Source organism: Pteronotus mesoamericanus, unplaced genomic scaffold, assembly GCF_021234165.1.
Source record: "Pteronotus mesoamericanus isolate MK-2021 breed Mesoamerican mustached bat unplaced genomic scaffold, CSHL_Meso_final contig_52, whole genome shotgun sequence".
NCBI classification, from domain to species: Eukaryota; Metazoa; Chordata; class Mammalia; order Chiroptera; family Mormoopidae; genus Pteronotus; species Pteronotus mesoamericanus.
The window spans coordinates 9,385,647-9,407,141 of NW_026555189.1; the positions used below are offsets into that span (position 1 = coordinate 9,385,647).

The 21,495-nt window shown below is 49.0% G+C and overlaps 1 protein-coding gene across 2 annotated transcripts; it reads left to right on the plus strand.

Moving 5' to 3' along the window:
* Positions 1 to 98: 98 nt before the first annotated feature.
* DHX38 (DEAH-box helicase 38) lies at positions 99 to 18,802 on the plus strand. 2 transcript variants are annotated; one of them, XM_054579237.1, is made up of 27 exons: positions 99 to 341; positions 2,313 to 2,654; positions 2,980 to 3,167; positions 3,828 to 3,929; positions 4,466 to 4,613; positions 4,743 to 4,861; positions 5,023 to 5,099; positions 5,601 to 5,756; positions 6,245 to 6,406; positions 6,611 to 6,718; positions 7,045 to 7,157; positions 8,716 to 8,853; positions 9,181 to 9,367; positions 9,505 to 9,690; positions 10,047 to 10,187; positions 10,493 to 10,603; positions 10,699 to 10,815; positions 11,009 to 11,116; positions 11,531 to 11,643; positions 12,357 to 12,565; positions 12,675 to 12,829; positions 13,277 to 13,432; positions 13,529 to 13,663; positions 13,856 to 13,981; positions 14,466 to 14,561; positions 16,841 to 16,962; positions 18,331 to 18,802. In XM_054579237.1, exons 2-27 carry the CDS (start codon positions 2,332 to 2,334, stop codon positions 18,413 to 18,415), a joined length of 3,681 nt encoding a protein of 1,226 aa, XP_054435212.1. In that variant the 5' UTR covers positions 99 to 341; positions 2,313 to 2,331; the 3' UTR covers positions 18,416 to 18,802. The 2 variants fall into 2 exon arrangements, with proteins under 2 accessions (XP_054435212.1, XP_054435213.1); XM_054579238.1 differs by having other exon boundaries at positions 99 to 212.
* Positions 18,803 to 21,495: the final 2,693 nt, after the last annotated feature.

Sequence of the window (21,495 nt, forward strand, 5' to 3'; positions counted from 1 at the left end):
CATCCTTTCATGCTAAAGGTGGGGCCTTGCCTCTTAGGTTAAGTATGATTGGTCGCAGCGAAACTCGGAAGTGTCTCTGATGAGAGACGCAGAGGAGGACGCTCTAGCCTTGAGGGCCTGGTCGCGTTATGTACCATACTGGGAGCCAGGAGCTGGCATTTTCCGGGTTGCTCTCTATGGTTTCTTTGGACGGATAGAAGAGGACACACAAGGTATTATGGGACAATAATGGCCACTTTCAAAGTGTGGGTTTTAGATCTCTAAGGCGATCTGGGCGAGGGGTGGCGGCTCCGGCGGCCCAAAATCCGGGACAGGAGGTCCCAAGAGTCGGGCTTGGTGAGGTGAGTATCCCTTCTTTCTTCCTGACCTGCCTTTCGCCAGTCATGGCGGCTCCAGGAGGCAGATACCAGTCCTTCGCTCAGGTTCGGGCGCGGGTTTGGAAAAGTCTTGTCCCTGTTACCCAACTTATCTTAATTACCCTATGGCTGCTGAGCAGGTCCTGCCTGTCCCGGCTCTTATCTTTGTTCTTGTCAGACCCCGCTGCCTGGTGCGGCCTCACTGACATCCAGGGATGCTCCCCCAGGTTCACCCGCATTAGCCCACTCCCAAACGGGCGTAGAGCCCAGTAGGGCTCCTTGTGTCGTCTTCTCTGTCATAGTGATATCTGTACCAGGTGATTTCCTATACTAGAATGTTGACTCCAGGAGGGCGGGAATTTTTGTCTCTTTTCCTCTCTGCTCTATCCATATTTCCCACAACAGCGATTGGCTCATGGATGATACTGAGTGAATAATTGAAGGAGTAAATCCCGTTTCTTTTTTCATGTTTTTGGGTACCCCATGTAATTTCTTTGTCATTAATCCTCCAGAATCCAGCCCCTTAACTCCTTGTTTGTTCATTTCAGCAGGTAATTAAATCTTGATGTCGGACACCTTGTCCATTGCTGCTGGGATCTTCCTTTGCTGTCTCTAGAAATGTTTCGTTTCCTGTTTTCTTTTAATCAGTTTAAATTCATCCATTTATTCACCAAATGTTTATTTTGATAGGCACTGAGTACAGCATCAGCAAGACAGGCAAGGTTCTCCTGCGTAGAATGGCATTGTAGGGGCATATTTTCTAGTTTAGACAAGTTCTGAGCAGAGCCTATATGGCTCTACCCTCTTGTTTGGACTTTCTCATCTGTATGCAGATGGCACCAATATGCAGCTTTCCCTTTTGTCTTCTACCTGATGGCATTTTAAAACCCATGGCTACTGTTTCTGTGTCTGTACTGTGTCCAGTCTGGTTGGCAATATTAATTTACAGCTGTGTAAAACATTTTGGATTCTGGTGGTACACCACCCCTTGAAATTTCCTTTGCTTCACTGACTTGTTGGAATGAGGGGGATTCCCCAAGCGCTCAGAACTGGTGTATGTTTAGAAGTGGATGGTGTATAATAGAAGGTAAAGAGGAATTTATTACAAGTAGAGTCCCAGGAAATCTTACAGCCACCTACTTTTCAAAAACACTTTTCTAACCTGGTGCTTCTCATCAATATTTTTGGTGAACATGGATTGTTTTTTAAAAATACTTTGCTAACATACACCTGATCCAAAAAAAAGCCACTAAAGTGTGGATCACATGGATGATAGCCTTATACACTGATATTTCTGCTGTATCTATAAGTTAAAAAGGAGAAGAGGTAAAAGAATTCATGTAAAAAAAATATAGTGAGGGACCCAATGAGTATATAGGAGCACAGCAAATCGTATAATGCAACAATTACATTTATGTTACTCTTTATGGTTACAGACAGCTCTCACATGTACTTTCTTGTTTGATTCTCATAGTAACTCCATGGATTAGATACAGCAAAAAGTATTTCCATTTTATAGATATAGAAATTATGCCTAACCAAAGATTAAGTTATTTGCTTACAATCATACAGGTAGAAAATATCAAGAGCCTGGATTCCAGTTGAAGTTTCTGACTTCAAATCCCCTATACTCCCTTATAGGTGCCATCATGCTTCTAATAAGTGTGCCATTGTGAGGCCTGAGGATGCTTTCTTGGATCCTGGTGTTTGGGGTGGATGTGTGTGTTTATGTGCATGCTGTGTGTGTACCTATTTCTTATGTGTGTTGATGTGGGAGTAGGATGATTTTTTGAGATTGGCAATGGCTTGATGGAAGGGTCTTAGCAAGAGGTACTAAAGAAATTCTGTTCTTAGGGGGAAGGTTGAATATACCTGTAACTACAGTATTTTGGAATATAGCAGAGCCTGGTCTATCCCCTCTTCTGTCCAATGCCAAATGGTTTATCTTCCTTCCAGAGAAGCCCCAGAGCCTGTCATGGCGGACACCAGTGAGGATACCTCAATCCATAGATTGGAAGGCACTGATGGGGACTGTCAGGTTGGCGGTCTTATTTGCAAGACCAAAAGTGCGGCCAGTGAGCAGCATGTCTTCAAGGCCCCTGCTCCCCGCCCTTCCTTGCTGGGACTGGACTTGTTAGCTTCCATGAAACGGAGGGAGCGAGAGGAGAAAGACGATGGGGAGGACAAGAAGAAGTCCAGAATCTCTTCCTATAAGGACTGGGAAGAGAGCAAGGATGACCAGAGGGATGCCGAGGAGGATGGTAGTGACCAGTCTGGTCGAAGTATCCGAAAAGACAGGTAAAGGCTTTAGAATGGGTTGGCCCAAAGGGAATGAAAATGGAGGCCAGAAAGTAATGTTCCATGTTTTTCTCTGTTTTTATGGTTTTATTATGGTTCTATAATGGTAAAGGTAGATAGGAATTGGTTCTTCAGATTTGTGGGAACATCCAAAGGAGACCAGTGAGTAGATGTTGATAGAAGGCTTGGGGTTGTTGCCGTATGTATTCCTGCAGTACCAGGGGATAGAGTGGAAAAGCATAGGTCATTCATTTGGCACAGAAGTTTTGGGGTAAGGTTTTTCTCCTATGGAGAGTCCCTTTACCAGTTGCCTTCCCTGTTTCAGACATTATCGATCTGCTCGGGTAGAGACTCCATCCCATCCTGGTGGTGTGAGTGAAGAGTTTTGGGAACGCAGTCGGCAGAGAGAGCGGGAGCGCCGGGAACATGGTGTCTATGCCTCGTCCAAGGAAGAAAAGGATCGGAAGAAGGAGAGATCACGGGACCGAGATTGTGACCGCAAGAGAGACAGAGGTAGACTGCCCCGTATAGTTTCCATAGTCTATTATGCGTTTGAATTGACATGCCAGCCTCTTTCCTGTTGCAGTTTTAATAATGCCCGCTAAATTAGGGAGCCCTATTTGCATAATGTTATCTTGGTTGGTTTTGAGCCTGTTGGGATTAGGAATAGCGGGCAGCTTAAGAATTGTTACTTGCAACATAGCTGCTTTGCTTGAGTGTGTGGTCCTCATTTATTATGAAACTTAGTAATAATGGGTAATATGTCTAAGAAACCAGAGTTGACAGTAGTCTCAGTGATAGAGAAAGGACAGTGCTATGGAGCAAAGGTAGACGTAAAATCCAATGCTGACTTTGCTCAGTATTGTTTGAATTTTATAGTTTATAGGCTTGTAACTATTAAACAGCTACTCACTATAGGTTCGTAACTATTCTTTTCTGAATTCTTACAGGAAAATAACTGTTACTGTGAGTTTGAAACTTTCTAGCCAGTAACTATTTTTTCCCCTTGAAAGAATGGGGATATGTGAGTTGCAGGAGCCCATGGATCGCATTAGAGCAGTGCAGGTTGCACCTGTGAGTGAGTGGGAAGGCCTGTCCTTTCTCTAGGGTGAAGACGGGTGGAAGTTGGGACGGGGCACATGTTTTCTAAGCTCTGCGTTTGACTTTTGACAGATGAGCGGGACAGAAGCAGGCACAGCAGCAGATCAGAGCGGGACGGAGGGTCAGAGCGCAGCAGGAGAAATGAACCGGAGAGCCCACGACACCGACCTAAAGGTAGACTGAGCTGTTGCTGGTGGTGGTTTGTGAGGGTTCAAGTGTGCTAAAGGCAGGGTGAGCATCTCCCATCCCCAGAGGGATTGCTGTGGGCAGAGACAATTCTCAATTCCACCATGAACTTTTTGGACTGTTTGGTTCTGAGTGGGGAGGGAAGGCCCTGGGTCTCTTTATATGAATGGAGATGCTCCTTCAAGGTGAAAGGCTGGTTTACTGGCTATTTTTCCAAATGGCAGAAAGAATAGGGAGCTGGGGATCAGGAGAAGGATTTATTAAAAAGAATTATTTATATTTAAAGGGTTATGTTTGCAGAGACAAATCAGGTATTTCTTGAAATGTTATAAACACAGATGGAAACTGGACTGTTAAAATGTAGATATCTTTAAAAATTGTCAGAACAATTTTATCAATGACAATAGGTACCACATTTATAAATAGTAAGACAAACTTGGGAAACTGACTTTTGGCTAATAGTTCTAGAGCCAAGTCCTGGTTAAATGAGATGTTTCTTATAGATGTGTCTTTTGTGGCTCCAGATGCAGCCACCCCTTCAAGGTCTACCTGGGAGGAAGAGGACAGTGGCTATGGCTCCTCAAAGCGCTCGCAGTGGGAATCGCCCTCTCCTACACCTTCCTATCGGGATTCTGAGCGGAGCCATCGGCTCTCCAGTCGAGATCGGGATAGGTGATGTTCTGGGCCGAGCACCTAGTTTCTCCGGGTGGGTGGCATGGGTGGATGTAATGAGGGCAAAGGGATCTGGGCTGGGAGAGACATGTTCCCCAGCTTAGTGATGCTGATTATACTGTTTCCCAGGTCTGTGAGGAGCAGGTATTCGGATGACACACCTTTGCCAACCCCATCCTACAAATACAACGAGTGGGCTGATGACCGAAGACACCTAGGGTCCACTCCGCGTCTGTCCAGGGGCCGAGGTAAGGCAGTGTGGGAGCGGGGGGCGGGAAAGCAGTGTCGCTCATCCTGGTCAGGCTGAGCAGAGCTGTGCTTTGGAGCTCTGCTGCTCTGCAGATCTCTTGGTGGCTACTGGGGATAAGCTGGGGTAGTGTGGTCTGACCTGCTGTGCGTTCTCCTTCAGCAAGACGTGAGGATGGTGAAGAAGGGATTTCATTTGACACAGAAGAGGAGCGGCAGCAATGGGAGGATGACCAGAGGGTAAAAACTTTATGTCTGTGAGGGACTGAATGAAAAATGGTGGCCATCCGTTGGTGAATGGGTGACGGGATGTGTCACAGCACAAGGGCCATGAGTGACACTCTAGTGGAACTGGACTTTGATGACAGTTTCAGGGAAGCTGAGCCCTGTCCAGTCCCAAAGCCCTGGAATCTCTTTCCAGAGGCACAGCCTTGGTGAGGAAACTTCTCACCTAATGTTGGTCAGACCTAACTTTTCTTGTTATGTGTTGGTGCCACCATGTGGTAAATCTAAGAAGTGCTGTCATGATGAGCTGTCATAAAAAGTCTTACATATACAGAGTTGGTCACTGTAGTTCTCCTGTAGATGGCTCACCTTAGAGCCGGGTGGCCTCTTTCGCCTCTCACAAGGGCTGCTCCACTGCCCTAGTGATTTCTTGCCAAACATTTCCCCTTCTGGCCATGTCTTGTGCATAAACTCGATTGGATCTTTGTTCCCTTTGCTTTGTCTCCTGCACTGCAGCAAGCCGACCGGGATTGGTACATGATGGATGAAGGATATGATGAGTTCCACAATCCCCTGGCCTACTCCTCCGAGGACTATGTGAGGAGGCGGGAACAGCATCTGCATAAACAGAAGCAGAAGCGCATTTCGGCTCAGCGGAGACAGATCAATGAGGTGATGCTGCTGTGTACAGTCGTAGGAGCAGATTCAGCTGGAGCTGTGAGCATGTGGGAGAAGCAGCAGGTCATGTGCATGCGCTGGCAGCACAGTTTGTCTCCCCAGTGCTGAAGTATCAGATACAGCTGTAACTGGAGGGAGAGGAGGGGTGGGTGTGCAAGCTTTCAGTAGATTAACAAAACCAAACCAAACCCAACTTAGAACTTCTCCCGTTGCCGTACTCCCTTGCGGGTGCTGGGACAGCACCATTTGTGTGCCCCTGCAGAGCTTCTGACTGAGATATAAAGTGCTGCTTCTTGGAAACAGTACTGCAGGTGATTTGAGATCAGCAGGTCTTCTAAGGAGCTGCAGGGTAGAGGGGCCTGTGACATCCCTGCGCCCCCATGGCCCTTCTGTCAGGACTTGATGTGTGAACTTGCCTGGTGACTTTTCAGGACAACCTTTTGGTTTCATTCTGAGTGTGGCCTTCTATTGTGTCCTTACAGGATAATGAGCGCTGGGAGACCAATCGCATGCTCACCAGCGGGGTGGTCCATCGGCTAGAGGTGGACGAGGACTTTGAAGAGGATAGTGCAGCCAAGGTGCATCTGATGGTGCATAACCTGGTGCCTCCCTTTCTGGATGGGCGCATTGTCTTCACCAAACAGGTGAGGTTTCTCTGAGTCCCAAGAGGAGAAAACTCAGAAAGACCTGAAGTGGAACTAGAAAGGAAGAAAGAAACGAAGGGGGAAAAAGTGTCCCTATCATGATAGGGCAGCCGGTCCTTTCATTCACTAGGGCTGTTGAGAAATGGACCTTCCTGTTGAGATTAGTGATCAGCGGACATTTCTCTTTCCCTCATCCTCCTGCAGCCAGAGCCTGTGATTCCAGTCAAGGATGCCACTTCTGACCTGGCCATCATCGCTCGAAAAGGCAGTCAAACAGTGCGGAAGCACAGGGAGCAAAAGGAACGCAAGAAGGTTGGTTTCTTGTCACCTGGGGCTGGGGAGTCTCTGCATATTGTTTTTAAAAATTGTATTAGATCTCATAGGTGGGGTTCGTATTGGAAACTAGAGGACACTCACAGAGCAAGAGCCAGCCCTTGCAGGAGGGCATTGCATTCCTCCACCAGGGCTTTAGTGAGGACAGCCACAGGGCCTGATGCTTTGGGAGCCTAAGGGTGAGGATGGGGTGCCCTGTGGGAAGTTACTGCCTGCTGCCAGATGAAGTCTGTACAAGGGGGTTGTTTTCCTGAACACGGTTGTGTCACAGGAAGGAGCAGACTGACTTTTCATGTCTTTTTCAGGCTCAGCACAAACACTGGGAATTGGCTGGAACCAAACTGGGAGATATAATGGGTGTCAAAAAAGAGGAAGAGCCAGATAAAGCACTGACAGAAGATGGTAAAGTGGACTATAGGTAGGAGTCTTGGCCAGCAGTCTTGGTCTCCAAAGACGGGGGCCCACAAGGGCCCTTGAAGTGGAACCGATAAAGTTCGTGGCTCATGAATAGGAAAGTGGTATCACTTTGAGTATTCTGGTCTCTCCTGGCCCCTTCCTCCTGGTCTCTCTTTTCTAGCATCTTCAGCTTTCCTTAGATGTTATTCCTATTGCTGCTACTACTGCAGGAGCTTCTTCTGTGCCAGGCAGTGTTAAACGCCTCACAGATACTTGCTCACTGAATTCTCACTGAATTGCTCAGTTCCAAGGGATAGGAGCTGTTATTCCCAATTCATGTGAGAATGAGGTGCAGGGAGGTTAAGTAATTTGTTTGAGGTCACCCAGCTAGTAAGTGGTAGAGGGAGGATCGGACCCAGACAGTCTAGCTTAGGAACCCACCCTTAGCCACTCTGCTAAAGTGCCTTTCATATGCTCAGTGTGGGAAGGTGGGCTTTGCCCCCTTTAGATTTCAGTTCAGCATAAAGAAGAACTATTTTTAACAGAGTTTTGAAAATAGAAAGGTTTGTCTTATCAGGTAGTGACTTCCCTGTTCATAGAGGTATCTAAGCCAATGTCGGGTAAGTGCTCATTGGGATTCCCACAATGGGTAGGTGGCTGGACACATGTCTCTTGTGAAGTTCTAAGGTCATCCTTTGAACACTCTAAAGTCCTACTGAACTGTTATCTGAATTAATTATTCTCTGTACCCTGTGAGAAGTGTCCCAAATAAGAAGTTGGTACTACTAGATCAGCCCTTGTTAGTCTCTAGAAAATTTAATCCCTTAGATGTTAATTGTTAGCTGACCAGGAGGGACTGGGAAATTAGAAATAGGAAGCTTGACAGAGCATGGGGTAGGTTTGACAGAGGAATAGTCTTGGGAGGAGGGAGGGTGGAAGATGATGTGGACTCATGTAGTACTGGGCTGGTATCTTTTTGCTGTGGAGTCTTGGGAAAACTACATAGTGCTTTTGAGTCTTGGGATGTGCTCATGTGTTAGGTATTGGAGTGTTTTCAGAGGTAGGTAAATATTAAGTCAGACTATTCTTACAGTTCTTTGACAAAAGAAGCCCTATAGACTCTACTATCCTGTCAAGGAGGGAGGAGGTTTGTCCTTGGTCATGCCTGTGCAACCAAGACTCTTCCTTTTAGTGCTTTCAGTGTTGTGCTGAAATTGCCCAAGGGGATTCTGTATAAGGTAGTGACCTCCTAGTTTCAGCTCCTCTTCTGGCTGAACACCTTTTTTTTTTTTTAAAGGCAGAGGATTTGCCCACTTGCTAATCTGTAACTCCTCTGAGCCCTATTTAGCTCTCTTTGACTGCGGGTATTTGGTGTGTTGTAGATGATGGATTCTCATATAGCAGTTCTCCCTTAGTGTAGAGGAGGTGAGAAGCATCCCAGATCACCTAGTGTCTTGAAGATTTATTGCATCTTGTTGAAGTAGTTCTCATTCTGGGGTGTAGGGAGAAGGGCAGTAATCCAATCAGGAAGATAGATGTGGGAAATCGTGCAGAGCACTTAGGCTGCTATGTATTCTCAGGACAGAGCAGAAGTTTGCAAATCACATGAAGAAAAAGAGTGAAGCCAGCAGCGAATTTGCAAAAAAGAAGTCAATTCTGGAGCAGAGGCAGTACCTGCCCATCTTTGCTGTGCAGCAGGAACTACTCACTATCATTAGGTAATCCTGCCCCAGGGCTTGGGAATTCCAGTACTGAATGGGGGGGAGTGTCCCCGTTGTCTCCTGTGTTTACTTGGTAGCTCTTTTGAATTGGGCATCATGTCTGATAGAGAAGAGGAAGTAAGCAAGATGGCCTTGTTTTGTTATCAGTCACTTGTTTAAACCTTACCATATTCTAGACATTTCAGGTAGTGTCTCGATCCAGTGCTGTTTACCCAGTGAAATTATTCTAAGCAAGCATGCTTCTTGGATAGCCAGATGTGGGGATAGGAGGTGGCTGTGTCTTCCACTCTGGCTGATTTGCTTTTTGCCTTCTCTCCCTTGTAGAGATAACAGCATCGTGATTGTGGTTGGGGAGACGGGGAGTGGTAAGACCACTCAGCTGACCCAGTACCTGCATGAAGATGGTTACACAGACTACGGGATGATTGGGTGCACTCAGCCTCGGCGTGTGGCAGCCATGTCAGTGGCCAAGAGAGTCAGTGAAGAGATGGGAGGAAGCCTTGGCGAGGAGGTGAGTGGGCGAGGGCTGAGCTGTGGTTATTACTTGGTAGCTTCTGTCTCTTTGAGCTGATCTGCTAGACCCAGCCTGGGGTGTGCTGGTGGCAAGCTGTTACTAGAGCTTCTGAGCCATGTCTCTGTGACCTCCAGGTGGGTTATGCCATCCGCTTCGAAGACTGCACCTCAGAAAACACCTTGATCAAATACATGACTGACGGGATCCTGCTCCGAGAGTCCCTCCGGGAAGCAGACCTGGATCACTACAGCGCCATCATCATGGATGAGGCACACGAGCGCTCCCTCAACACCGACGTACTCTTCGGGCTGCTCCGGGAGGTGAGGGCTGTAGGGTCCAGGCTCTCTGTGTCAGCAGTTAGTGATCAGGGTTTTTCAGCGGGGCTGGGGTCTAGCCAGGGGAAGCCGAAGAGGTCTGTCAGGCAGTGTTCCGAGGCTCCCAGGTTGCTGGGTTCAGACCTGGTGATGTAGTTTACTCTGTTCGTGCTCAGCTGAGTGACTCATAGGTCTCTTGGATGTGGCTACATGGGTTCAGTCTTCAGGACTGTTACGCATCTATGTGCCACTTCGGCAGCTTTGAGTTCTCTTTTATTCGGGAATAATGTTGATGAGACTGGAGGGCAGAAGCCAAGGGTACTACACCTGTGGGGAAGCCTCTGACTGACCTCTTCTCTTAGGTGGTGGCTCGGCGCTCAGACCTGAAGCTCATTGTCACATCGGCCACTATGGATGCAGAGAAATTTGCTGCCTTTTTTGGGAATGTTCCCATCTTCCACATCCCTGGTCGTACCTTCCCTGTTGACATCCTCTTCAGCAAGGTACCGGGACCTCCTTTTTTTGAACTGACCATGAGCTCTAATGAGAAGTGGGAGGGCATAGCATAGGGTACCGAGCTGGGAAAGGTGTCGTGGGTTCCCTGAGGCAGACAGGGCAGCCTGTAGCTCCTGGGCTCAGAGCCGAAGGACTGTGCTCTAGGTATGTTTTGTTTTATTGTTTCTTTGGAGTGGGCCACGGGGTTAGTCAAGCTCATCTGCAGGTGCGGCAGCCCCAAAAGTCCATCTCTAGCCCCAGGCCTGCATTTCCCTTGACACTGTCCTCTGATGGTGCCCCTGGCTGGTTGCAGACCCCGCAGGAGGATTACGTGGAGGCCGCAGTGAAGCAGTCCTTGCAGGTGCACCTGTCAGGGGCCCCCGGGGACATCCTCATCTTCATGCCTGGCCAGGAGGACATAGAGGTGCGTGCCTTGATCGTCACCATCATGAAACAGTGTATCCTGTGTGTGAGAGAGTGGGGCTCCCACACATGCTCTCATGGTTACTGTGTCCTCAGGTGACCTCAGACCAGATTGTGGAACACCTGGAAGAACTAGAGAATGCACCCGCCTTGGCTGTGCTACCCATCTACTCCCAGCTGCCTTCTGACCTGCAGGCCAAAATCTTCCAGAAGGTGTGACAGCAAGAATGTCCATCCTGAGCCCTCACCTTTGGGTCTCCTGGGTTCTCCCAAGGATGGCAAGAGGGAGTAGGAATTACTTTTCTGGCAGGGGTGGGCACACTTTTTCTTCTTGGTGGTGGTGGTGGGGTCTTAGCTACATGAAGGCCTACAGCTTTCCCTCCCTGCACCTCCTGCCCGGCTCCAGGCTCCAGATGGCGTTCGGAAGTGTATCGTCGCTACCAACATTGCTGAGACATCTCTGACCGTTGACGGCATCATGTTTGTTATCGATTCTGGTTATTGCAAATTAAAGGTAAGAAAAAATGCAGGTGCCAGCACCCTGGGCCTTCACCCAAAGCTAAGTTGGGATGGGAAGCAGGCTCTGGGTCTTTGGCCCTCCAACAAGGGATTCACGTGAAAGTGGTGCTGGTTTAAGAGACTAACAATTATTGAGTTCTGAATTTGCTACGTGCTTGATTTGTTTAATCCTTGTGGTTATTTGATGAGGCAGACAATTTAAAAAATTCAGTAGAGATCATGGAGCTGGTGGTTCTGGGGAAATTTCTTGAGGTTCCTGGCTCCAAAAGGATGGCTGCCTGTATTGCTAAGACACTTTGCTCTGCAATGTTGTAGCAGCTGGGGTTTGTCTTTTGTCTCATGGCCGTCTCCCTTGTCCTTTTCCCCTTCCCCTTACTGTCCTTAATCAGTTCTTTGCTGCCCCCCCCAGGTCTTCAACCCCAGGATTGGCATGGATGCTCTGCAGATCTACCCCATCAGCCAGGCTAATGCCAACCAGCGGTCAGGGCGAGCAGGCAGGACGGGCCCAGGTCAGTGTTTCAGGTAGGAGCCCCGTGCCAGCCTGCTTTCCGGGGTGGCGCTGGGATTGCTGAGTGTGGGGCCTGGGCTGGTGTGGGCAAGATTGGACTGTGATCCAGCAGCGGTATGCTGGCCCGAGAGCTGCTCCCTGAGGCTGGGGACGGATGGTGGGCTGCCGCTTGCTGGTCCTCTCATCATAGGCTGCTGAGTGGAAGAAGTAGCCTTTCCAGGCAGCTCTGAGGTCTGAGTGGTTTGGGTTTTAGGCAGGCCTATGTTGAATGTACTTGTAGTGGAAGACCAATAATTACAGCATGCTTTCCCTCAGAGAATAAATCTGAACAAATTACACTGCTGGTTCCTTTTTACTTCTCCAATTATTCTTTTTTGGTTCTGATTTTAAAAAATAATGCATTCACTATAGAAATCCAGAAGATAAAGAAAAATATTAAGAAAATAAAACCCAGCCCCAATTCTGGTCCCAGGCTCTTTGGGTCCAGAAGTTAATCATGTAGGATACTCTAGCAGAAGAGTAAACTGGCAGGACTGAGTTTTGAATAGGTGGAAACTGGCAATTCATAGAGAAAATGGGGAGGGGCGGGAGAAGAAATGAGAAATTCTCCTACCTGTGGCTTCCTCTGTCCTGGCTGTCCCGGGCACACAGGCAGTGAGAAGCTGGGGTAGTGTTGCTCAGTGGGCAGTGTGGTGGTAGGTGCAGCAGGACTCGGTCTCCTTGGCAGGCTGTACACCCAGAGCGCCTATAAGAATGAGCTCCTGACCACCACGGTGCCTGAGATCCAGAGGACCAACCTGGCCAATGTGGTGTTACTGCTCAAGTCCCTGGGGGTACAGGACCTGCTGCAGTTCCACTTCATGGACCCACCCCCTGAGGACAACATGCTCAACTCCATGTATCAGCTCTGGATCCTTGGAGCCCTGGACAACACAGGTGCTGCAGCCCTGGGAGCCAGGCAGGGCCTTTTGGGCTCTGGCGGCTGGTTCTCTCCCTCTGCACTGCACTTGTTCTCTGAATATCTGGATTTGCTCCCCTTTCCTAGGTGGTCTGACCTCAACTGGGCGGCTGATGGTGGAGTTCCCGCTGGACCCAGCCCTTTCCAAGATGCTCATTGTGTCCTGTGACATGGGCTGCAGCTCCGAGATCCTGCTCATTGTCTCCATGCTCTCGGTCCCAGCCATCTTCTACAGGCCCAAGGTGGGGGCACGCTGTCTAGCTCTCCTTTCTTCCCAGAAGCCTCAGGGGGAGTTATGGGCTTGAGAAGGATTAGAGAAGGCAGTAGTTTCTCTCTGTGTTATTAAAATAGAATGGAGAGACAAGAATCATAGTTTCTAAAGAACAATTTTGCTGTTTCCAGTTAAGCAGGTTGGGGTTGGGGTAGAGGGAAGTGATGGGCTAAATCAACACTTCTCACGGAGTGTTTTGAAAATCTGCAAGAGCACTTTTTGTTTTCTATTATGGTTGTACCTGAACCCTCACATATTAGGATAGTTTATTATAAACTATGTTATGCTTCTGACGTTGTTAGAGCACTATATTGACGTGTTTGAAGTTGTGTATGTGCTTAGGTGATAGTGTGAGAACCTCCAGCCTCTTCCAGCGGGCCTGGACTCCTGTGCTTAGAGGTCCCTTTTCCCTTCCTAGGGCCGAGAGGAGGAGAGTGATCAAATCCGGGAGAAGTTTGCTGTCCCTGAGAGTGATCATTTGACCTACTTGAATGTTTACCTGCAGTGGAAAAACAATAATTACTCTACCATCTGGTGTAATGATCATTTTATCCACGCCAAAGCCATGCGGAAGGTGGGGGCAGCGGCCCGGAAAAGTGGGATGTTGGGATGAGGGGTGGAAGGCATGGGAAGGAGGGCTTCATCCCTGCCTACCGGTGTCCTGCTCTAGGTTCGGGAGGTGCGGGCTCAGCTCAAGGACATCATGGTGCAGCAGAGGATGAGCCTGGCCTCATGTGGCACCGACTGGGACATCGTCAGGAAGTGTATCTGTGCTGCCTATTTCCACCAGGCAGCCAAGCTCAAGGTGAGCCTGTTGGATCTGTGGCCCCTTCCTGGCCTGATAATTTGTACATGGGCAAAGTTCTTCCTTTCTCACTACCATTCTGCAGATCTGGGCTTCCTCACAAACTTGTCAAGACAGTATTAAAGGAACGGGGTAGCTGCCCCAATGAGCAGCGTCTTCCTGATGTGGCCACCTGTTTTGTCTCTTCTCTAGGGAATTGGGGAGTATGTGAATATCCGGACAGGGATGCCCTGCCATTTGCACCCTACCAGCTCCCTCTTCGGAATGGGCTACACCCCAGACTACATAGTGTATCACGAGTTGGTCATGACCACCAAGGTGAGTCTTTTTCAAGGTGGCTTGAATGACAGAGGCTCACGTGGCTGGGCCAGGCCCCTTCACAGCCTTCTGGGATGAGCTTTGACCTCGGGAAACTTAAGACCACATACTTTGCTTTGAGGAGAGTTGAGGAAGGTTTTCAGTTGAGGGTTTGGGGGAACTTACAGAGTTAACCTCTAAGTCACAGTGGTCTTGGCTGTGCCAGCAAGAGTTTCCTACGTACTGCCTGGGACAAGCAAGCCCTTTTGGTGTCATCATTGGAATGGTTTTCTGAGGTGGGGCATTTTCTTAAGAATGGAGGAATTTTTGGTGGGAGGAGGGATTAAAATTACGGTCTCTGAGGCTTTTCCCTGCCTTTTTCAGCCTCAGAGGGCTGGGAGGTAGGGCCTCTCCACGTATCTCCTAATTGTGGAACCACTCCGGGAGGGACAGCGTGAAGCCTTGGCCCTCCGTGACCACCACTCTGTGGCCCTTCTGCCTGCAGGAGTACATGCAGTGCGTGACTGCTGTGGACGGAGAGTGGCTGGCCGAGCTGGGCCCCATGTTCTACAGCGTCAAACAGGCAGGAAAGTCTCGGCAGGTAAGGATCCTGCACTTTTCATGAAGGTTCTGTTTGCTTCTGGGACCCATTTCCCCTCGGCCTGGTACTGAAGACACATCGTCATCTGACCCTCACTTATTCTCTCAAACATAGTGACTGTGGCTTACCAGGTTGGTCTCCGATTTCCCCACACTCACTCCAGTTGCTTGGTCTGCTAAGCCTTTTTTTTTAAAGTGTTATTTAAAAGTCCAAATATTCATAAAAGTGGGGGGAAAACCCAGTATAATGAGCTCCACTGAATTCATCGCTCAGCCTCCATAATTACCAACATTCTGCCAGTTTTGTTTTGATTATTCCCATCCCCCTCCAAACATCCATATTTTCCCCTGGAATATTTTAATTAATTTTACTTCTGTACTTTATTTTTAAAAAGAATGTACTAAGAATGCTTTCGTCTGCTCCTCATGATGTGTTTTTGTTATTGTCTCTTACATATACTCACTGGCTCACCCAAATCCTGAGGTGCCTGCCCCTGGTCTCCCTTGCTTCCCCAGCTGCCTCTTCCTACTCCTCTCAGAGGCCCTGGCTGGTCTTAGGACAGGCTGTGGAGGGCCAGGCTCCTGCTGTGGGCGTGGGAGCCCATGCCCTGAGGGAGGGCACAGCATCCTGGCCAGCGACTGAGGTTTCTTGCAAGAAACCAGATGCCTTGGAGCCCGGAGAACCTGCTCCAGAGTTCATATGCCCTTGTCGTGTGTGTTTGTTGGCATGGGCTCAAGGCATCCAGGAGGCACCTACGAGGGGGATGTACCCACTCTCTCTCCTGCAGTTGTGTTCTGGTGGGTTCTGGTTTGGGCCTCTAGGATTTTGGCTTGCTTTTGCAAGTCAGCTTGGGTGGGTGGGGATGGTTCTGGAAGGACGAGCTGGGCCAGCCACTCGTTGCTGATAGAATGAGGTAGGTTTTTCAAAACAGGAGATGCAGGGATGCCGAGTGCCAGGCAGTCCTCGGGGAGGAGGAGGTTAGGGAGCGGAGGAGCCACGGGCCTGCCCTTCAGCCCCAGGGCGAAGGAAGGGTGGGCTCCGCCTGGGGCTGCCAGCAGGGCCAAGTGCAGGAAGAGAGCAGAGGCCATCTGAGGGCCAGCAGGGTGGTGGCTGTGGAGACAGCTGGTGGTGAGCGCTTAGGTGCCTCGAGGGAGCAGTGGGCTTTTTTCCTGAAATATTTTAAAGCATATCTCAGACACCATGTTTTTTTCATCCCTAAATACCTGACTTTGTGGTTTTAAAAAGACTTTTAAAAAATTAAAATAAGACCTCCATGCCATTATCACTGAACAGAATTCATCCTTAGTGTCACCTAAGCCTCTAGTCCCTATTCAGATTTCCCTTTTTATCTCAAAGATAACTTTTTAAATTGATTTGCTTGAATTAGGATCCAGATATTGAAATTTCTTGTTACATGTGTTAAGTCTTTTATCCTAGAGCAGGCTCTGTCTCCACCCCTTTTTATGGTATTGATTTATTGCAGAAACCAGGTCATTTATCTTGTAGAACAGCAGTCCCCAACCTTTTTGGCACCAGTTTTGTGGAAGACAGTTTTTCCGTGGCCTAGGGTGCGGGGGATGGTTTTGGAATGATTCAAGCTCATTACATTTAAACTCACCTCCTTCTGTGTGGCCTGTTTTCTCCCAGTCCACGGCCCGTAGGTTGGGGACCCTTGTTATAGAATGTTGTGGTGCTGCGAGCTTCCTTTTAGATCCTGTCAGAAGGCCTGGGGGTCCTGCTGATGCTGCTGCTGGACCTGCCCAGTGGTTCTACCTGATTCCTTCATTATAAATTCTCTACCTGCTATTCCACCACTTCATGGTCTTAGTGTCCATTGGTGGCTACCATCTAGATCCATTATTTAGGGTTGCAGAATGTTGTGGGGCTTCTGCTTTCCCCCTTCTCAGCATAGTCCTCCCTACACTGGGCCTGCACACATCTTCTTAAGTCTGAGCGTTTCAGCCAGTTGTAATGTCTTCCCTATTTCCTGTACTTCCTGGAATAGTCGTGAACTTTATAAGGAAATATAAATACTTATTGAATTGAATGGGGTGCTGTGGCAAGACAGGGTTTGAACTGAGCCATCCAGTGTCTATTTTGAATCAGCGAGGAAAGCAGGCCCTGGCCTTAGCTCTGGGCCAGGGAGCCGTGTGTGGCCACCTCTGGGAGCTGGCGTGGTTCACACAGCACCTGACTCCCAGCAGGGAAATGGGTGCAGACAGGGCCTTCTTACTCACTGGTCCCCAGTGGCCCCCAGGAGCTCTCCCCCGCTTCTCTAGGAGAACCGCCGGCGGGCCAAAGAGGAAGCCTCTGCCATGGAGGAGGAGATGGCGCTGGCCGAGGAGCAGCTGCGAGCCCGGCGGCAGGAGCAGGAAAAGCGCAGCCCCCTGGGCAGTGTCAGGTAGGCTTTGACCCTGGGGCCCTGGCTGGGAGAGCGTGCCCCTGGAAGCTCCGGGGACCAGCTTGATGGATCCTCTAGGCCCAGAGGCAGGGTTGTATTTTAAGTTGAATGTGCAGAGGTGAGTTGGTGACAGAAGTTGATGGTGGTCGCATGTGGAGACTTGGAGGAGTTCCAGATGCACCTTCAAGGCGGGGATGGTAATCTGCCGTTCCTGGTCATTGTCAGTTGTGTTGTATTTGGGGCCTGAGGTCGGTCGGAGTAACAGAGTAGGTCTCACAGCTTTAACGACAAGCCAGAGCTCAGAAGGCACAGCGGTGAGGGGCGGAGAGCCTTGGACTGCCGTGCCCGGGCTGGTGCCCGAGTTAGGTCGGCCTTCACAGTGAAGGGCACACTTTTCCGCAAGACTGCCCTCCCTTCAGACACCAGCTGCAGGCTGGGGGGTACGCGGGTCACCCTCACCTCTGACCAGCTTGTTACAGATCTGGGGCCCCCTGTAGATGTCCTCAGGTTTCGTAATTTGCTAGGACAACTCACAGAATTCAGGAAAGTCTATACTTCTGATCACAGTTTTATTACAGCAAAAAGATATGAATTGGAACCAGCTGAAGGGAGAGGTGCATAGCGTGAGGTCTGGGAGGGCCCCCCGTGCAAAGCTTCCATGGCTCTCAGGGCTGCTTTAACCTCCTGGCGCAGTGATGTGTATGCCTGGAGCATCGCCAACAGGGAATCTGACCCGAGTTTTATTGGGGGTCTCATATGTAGACACATACATTGAACCAACACCCGTGTGGCTGACTCAGTGTCCAGTACCCCTTCCCTCCCCAGAGCTTGGGCTTAAGGCACAGCCCTCTCATCACCTGGTTGGTTTTTCTGGCCTGGTGGCCCCCAGCCCTTGATCATCTTATTAGCATAACTATCAGATGTGGTCCAAGTCACCCCCATGTCCCTGCCTTCCTGCCATGTATCAGAGACACTCCAATTCCTTAGGAAATCCCAAGGGTTTAGAGATCACCTCCCATGAACTGGGGACAAAGGCCAGCCAGAGTCTGAGATGCAGCTGGAGGGGCAGCCTGGTGAGGTGGATGGAAGGCTACCTCCACAGCTCACCTAGGGGATACGAAAGGAGTTGTTAAATAATCTATCTTACAACATTCCTTAGTGGATATCAGAATGAGGTAACATTCTGCTCCCACTCACAAATGGGGAAGGCAGAGGGAGTGGAAATGTGCTGGGGGAGAAGCCCCTTCAGCCCCAAAGCCTGCTCAACACCAGCTAGACACTGTGAGGCCTCAGGCTCCTGGTCCTGCTGTGTATCCGGGTTGGACTGAGCATCAGTGTGATTCCTAACCCTTCTTCCTGTGTCTGCAGGTCTACAAAGATCTATACACCTGGTCGAAAAGAGCAAGGGGAGCCCATGACTCCTCGCCGCACGCCAGCCCGCTTTGGGCTATGAGCTGAGGCTGTACCTGAAGAGGATGGGAGCCAAGTATCGAGCGGCGGGAGCACCCCTGGCCTGCTGACAAAACCCTTTCATCTCTGTGCTTTCACCTGTGTACATCATGGCCCCTGGGGAAGGAAGCTCCTGCTGGGGGCGGGGCTCTGCCAGGGAGGAAGCAGGAGTTCCTCGGCGCAGGCTCGGCTGCAGAGCAGCTGAGAAGCTGCGAGAGGTGGCCGGACTCATCGTATCCAAATAAACTGTCCCCAGGACGCTTGCTGTATAAATGACTTGGCCATTGACTATGTTTTTTAACATTCTTGTGTAAAGCAGCAAAACATACCTAGAGGGAATTGTAATTTGGTTATAATTCAGGATTTGGAAATAAATTTATTATTTGTAAAATGTTACTGCATTTCTGACTGTTCTTTTTCCTTCGCTCCCCTAAGTCACATAATAAAGAGAAGATGGGCAGGACCCCAGCCCGACTTGACTTAGCTGGATCCTGCTAGAACCCTAGTTCATCTTGTTTCTGTGTTCCAGGTAGTGCGTCTTAGAGGAGGGGTTGGCAGAGTGGGACACAGCTGACAGGGAAAGAGAATGGCCCACGCCCCCAGCACCCAGCTCTGTGTGGCAAGCTGTCCCTAAGGCTGGCAGGTGACCGGGGAGGGAGGGAGGCAAGCAGCGTGTATCCCCTGCCCCTCTGCAGGGATGGGTTGGCTGCTCTGTTGCTCAGAAAGGCAAGTTTCCACTCTGCGTGTGTAAGGTTTGTGTATCAATGGGAAATAGTGTAAAATGTTGCTTATCGATTTTTGTATAAAAGATGACCCTTAAGCTGGAATCTAGTCTTTTGTTAAGCAGCTTCTTCAGTTGGCTGAGGTAACAGTATTTCATCCTTTGTGTCACTCATGGTCCTTATTTTGTGATTCCCTAGGGTTGGGCTTCTGCCAGGTGTGCTGGTTTCAAGGTTCGGTGTTGAGGCTGTGTCACCTACCGGCTTGGGGCTAAGAAGCACCAGCCAGCGCTCGGCAAGAGCCCTTTGGAGCTTGGCTCACACTGCTGACAGCTCCTCACACTCCCTTCCTCACTCTCTTCCTGGGATTTGAAGTTCCATCTAATATAACTCATATAAAATAAGTTAAACTTTAAGTCAGTTTTATGGATGAGTTTGGAAGCCAGGCTTACCAGCCAGCACCAGCTACACCTCTACTTCCATTCTTTTTACCTCTAACCGCCTTTATTGGAAATGCAGGTGGAAACTGACTTCTCACGGCTCTGGAGTGAAGAGAGGGCTTCTGGCTGCTTGCCTGGGAAGGCTTCTGTCTTGGCCCTGGGTTGAAGGGCTAGCAGATGTTGTCTACCTGCTCTGTGAAGAGAAGTAAGCTGGGTACGTAATGTATTTATTGACTTGGACTCGGGATGTAAGAGAAGAGGAAAAAAGATTGAGGTTCCAATTTATGGCTTTATTATTAACAGACTGTGACTGATCACACACTCACCTTCAGGTCCTTTAGATGCCAGAGAGTTTATGACAACCATGGGTCCAATTCCACCTTCTCGTTTAAAAACAAGAACACCTGGCGAGGGACACTTGGCACACATGGGTGCCACAGAAGAGTGGGAAGGCTCCTCTTCCCCAGAGGCTCTACCTGAATCTGTTTTGGTTTTGGGACTTCTGCCTTAAGAGGCTGCCCCTCTGTCTCCAGTGTTTTCTCTTTAATTGGCAGACCATTTCCATTCAGATCCAACCGTAAGTTCAATACTCTGATTCTTAACCATCACTTCCTCAGAGGATAACCCACACTTTTTCTAGAAGTACAAAAACATTTCTGTGACAACCGCCCTAAAGTGGATTCCTGGGACAATTTCAGACTTTGGGGTGTGAGGGAACAGCGAGGCCACTGAACTGCACCTCTTCACAGGCTCCCCTGCCTTGGACTCAGTCACGGGCATCTCTCCTTTCATGCCTAGTTGGCGGTAAACGGGAACTTTAGACACAATGGGAATGTCAATAGTTGAGGGTCTCAGGCTGAGACAGGAGACTCATTCTGGGGACCCCAGGCTTGCTTGCCAGGCCCTGACTGTGGCAGGGAGCTCCCTCTTCCCCTTGGTAAGGAGGCAGGCCTGAGGGGACTGGTGTTTGCTCTGGGTTCCCTTAGTTCAGGGGCAGAAGAATTACACTCTGGGTGGGTAGAAGAGGATCTGTTACACAGGATTCTACTGGCCCCAGGTATCAGAATCTAAGGGACATTCTCCCATTGGGTGGCTGAGGCCCTTATTTATAACCCCCTTGGCTAAGTCCTAGCTTTGTAGTCATTTTTTCTTTTTCGTTATTTTTTAGAGCAGTTTTAGTTACATAGCAAAATTAAGCAGGAGGTACAGAGATTTCCCATGTACTCCTGACCCTGCACATACACAACCTCTCCCATTATCAGTGTCCCCCACCAGAATGGTACATTTGTCACCACAGGTGAACCTATATGGTGTTATCCTCCAAAGCCTACAGTTTACATGAGGAGTCACTCTTGGTGTTGCATATCCTGTGGGTTTGGACAAACATGTAATGACATGTCCATCATTAAGTATCATACAGAGGCAGGCCATTTAAAAAAATAATCAGCTGTTCAAACTACTTTGTTAGGAACTAACTCTGGTTATTTCTTAAAGAATTATAGGCAGGCAGCGCTCAGCTTTCCTGCCCTTCATCCTGTCTTTAGAGAAACTGCATTTCCCTAAGTCTCACCACTCTACTTCATCAGGCTTCCTGTGTGAAGGCCAGACGGCTGGGGACAGGCTGATGTTCCTCTGGCACTGCTGCCCCTTTGTTCCCCTAACTTGCTACCTGCTTGGCTGTGGTGTGATCACTACAGGAAGTGAAAGCCAGCTTTGAAAAAATGTACATCATGCAAAGTATCCAGGTATTGGGATTTTCACCAACATATAGCAGATGAAATCTTTTTGTAAATTATAGACAAAGTGCCTTCTTTTTAGACTGTACTGAGGATTTTAATGACATTGAACTTTTGTTTAAATAAATGGTCCACAGACTGGAACTAGAAAGCTATTATTAGTACCAGATACTCCAGTCTTTGTTTTCT

Excerpts from the sequence above, each read along its gene's own strand:
- DHX38 (XM_054579237.1), top strand. The coding sequence starts at position 2,332 with ATGGCGGACACCAGTGAGGATACCTCAATCCATAGATTGGAAGGCACT. Across the intron at positions 12,830-13,276 it reads CCATCTTCTACAGGCCCAAG|GGCCGAGAGGAGGAGAGTGA; the intron begins GTGGGGGCACGC and ends TTCCCTTCCTAG. Across the intron at positions 13,433-13,528 it reads ACGCCAAAGCCATGCGGAAG|GTTCGGGAGGTGCGGGCTCA; the intron begins GTGGGGGCAGCG and ends GTCCTGCTCTAG.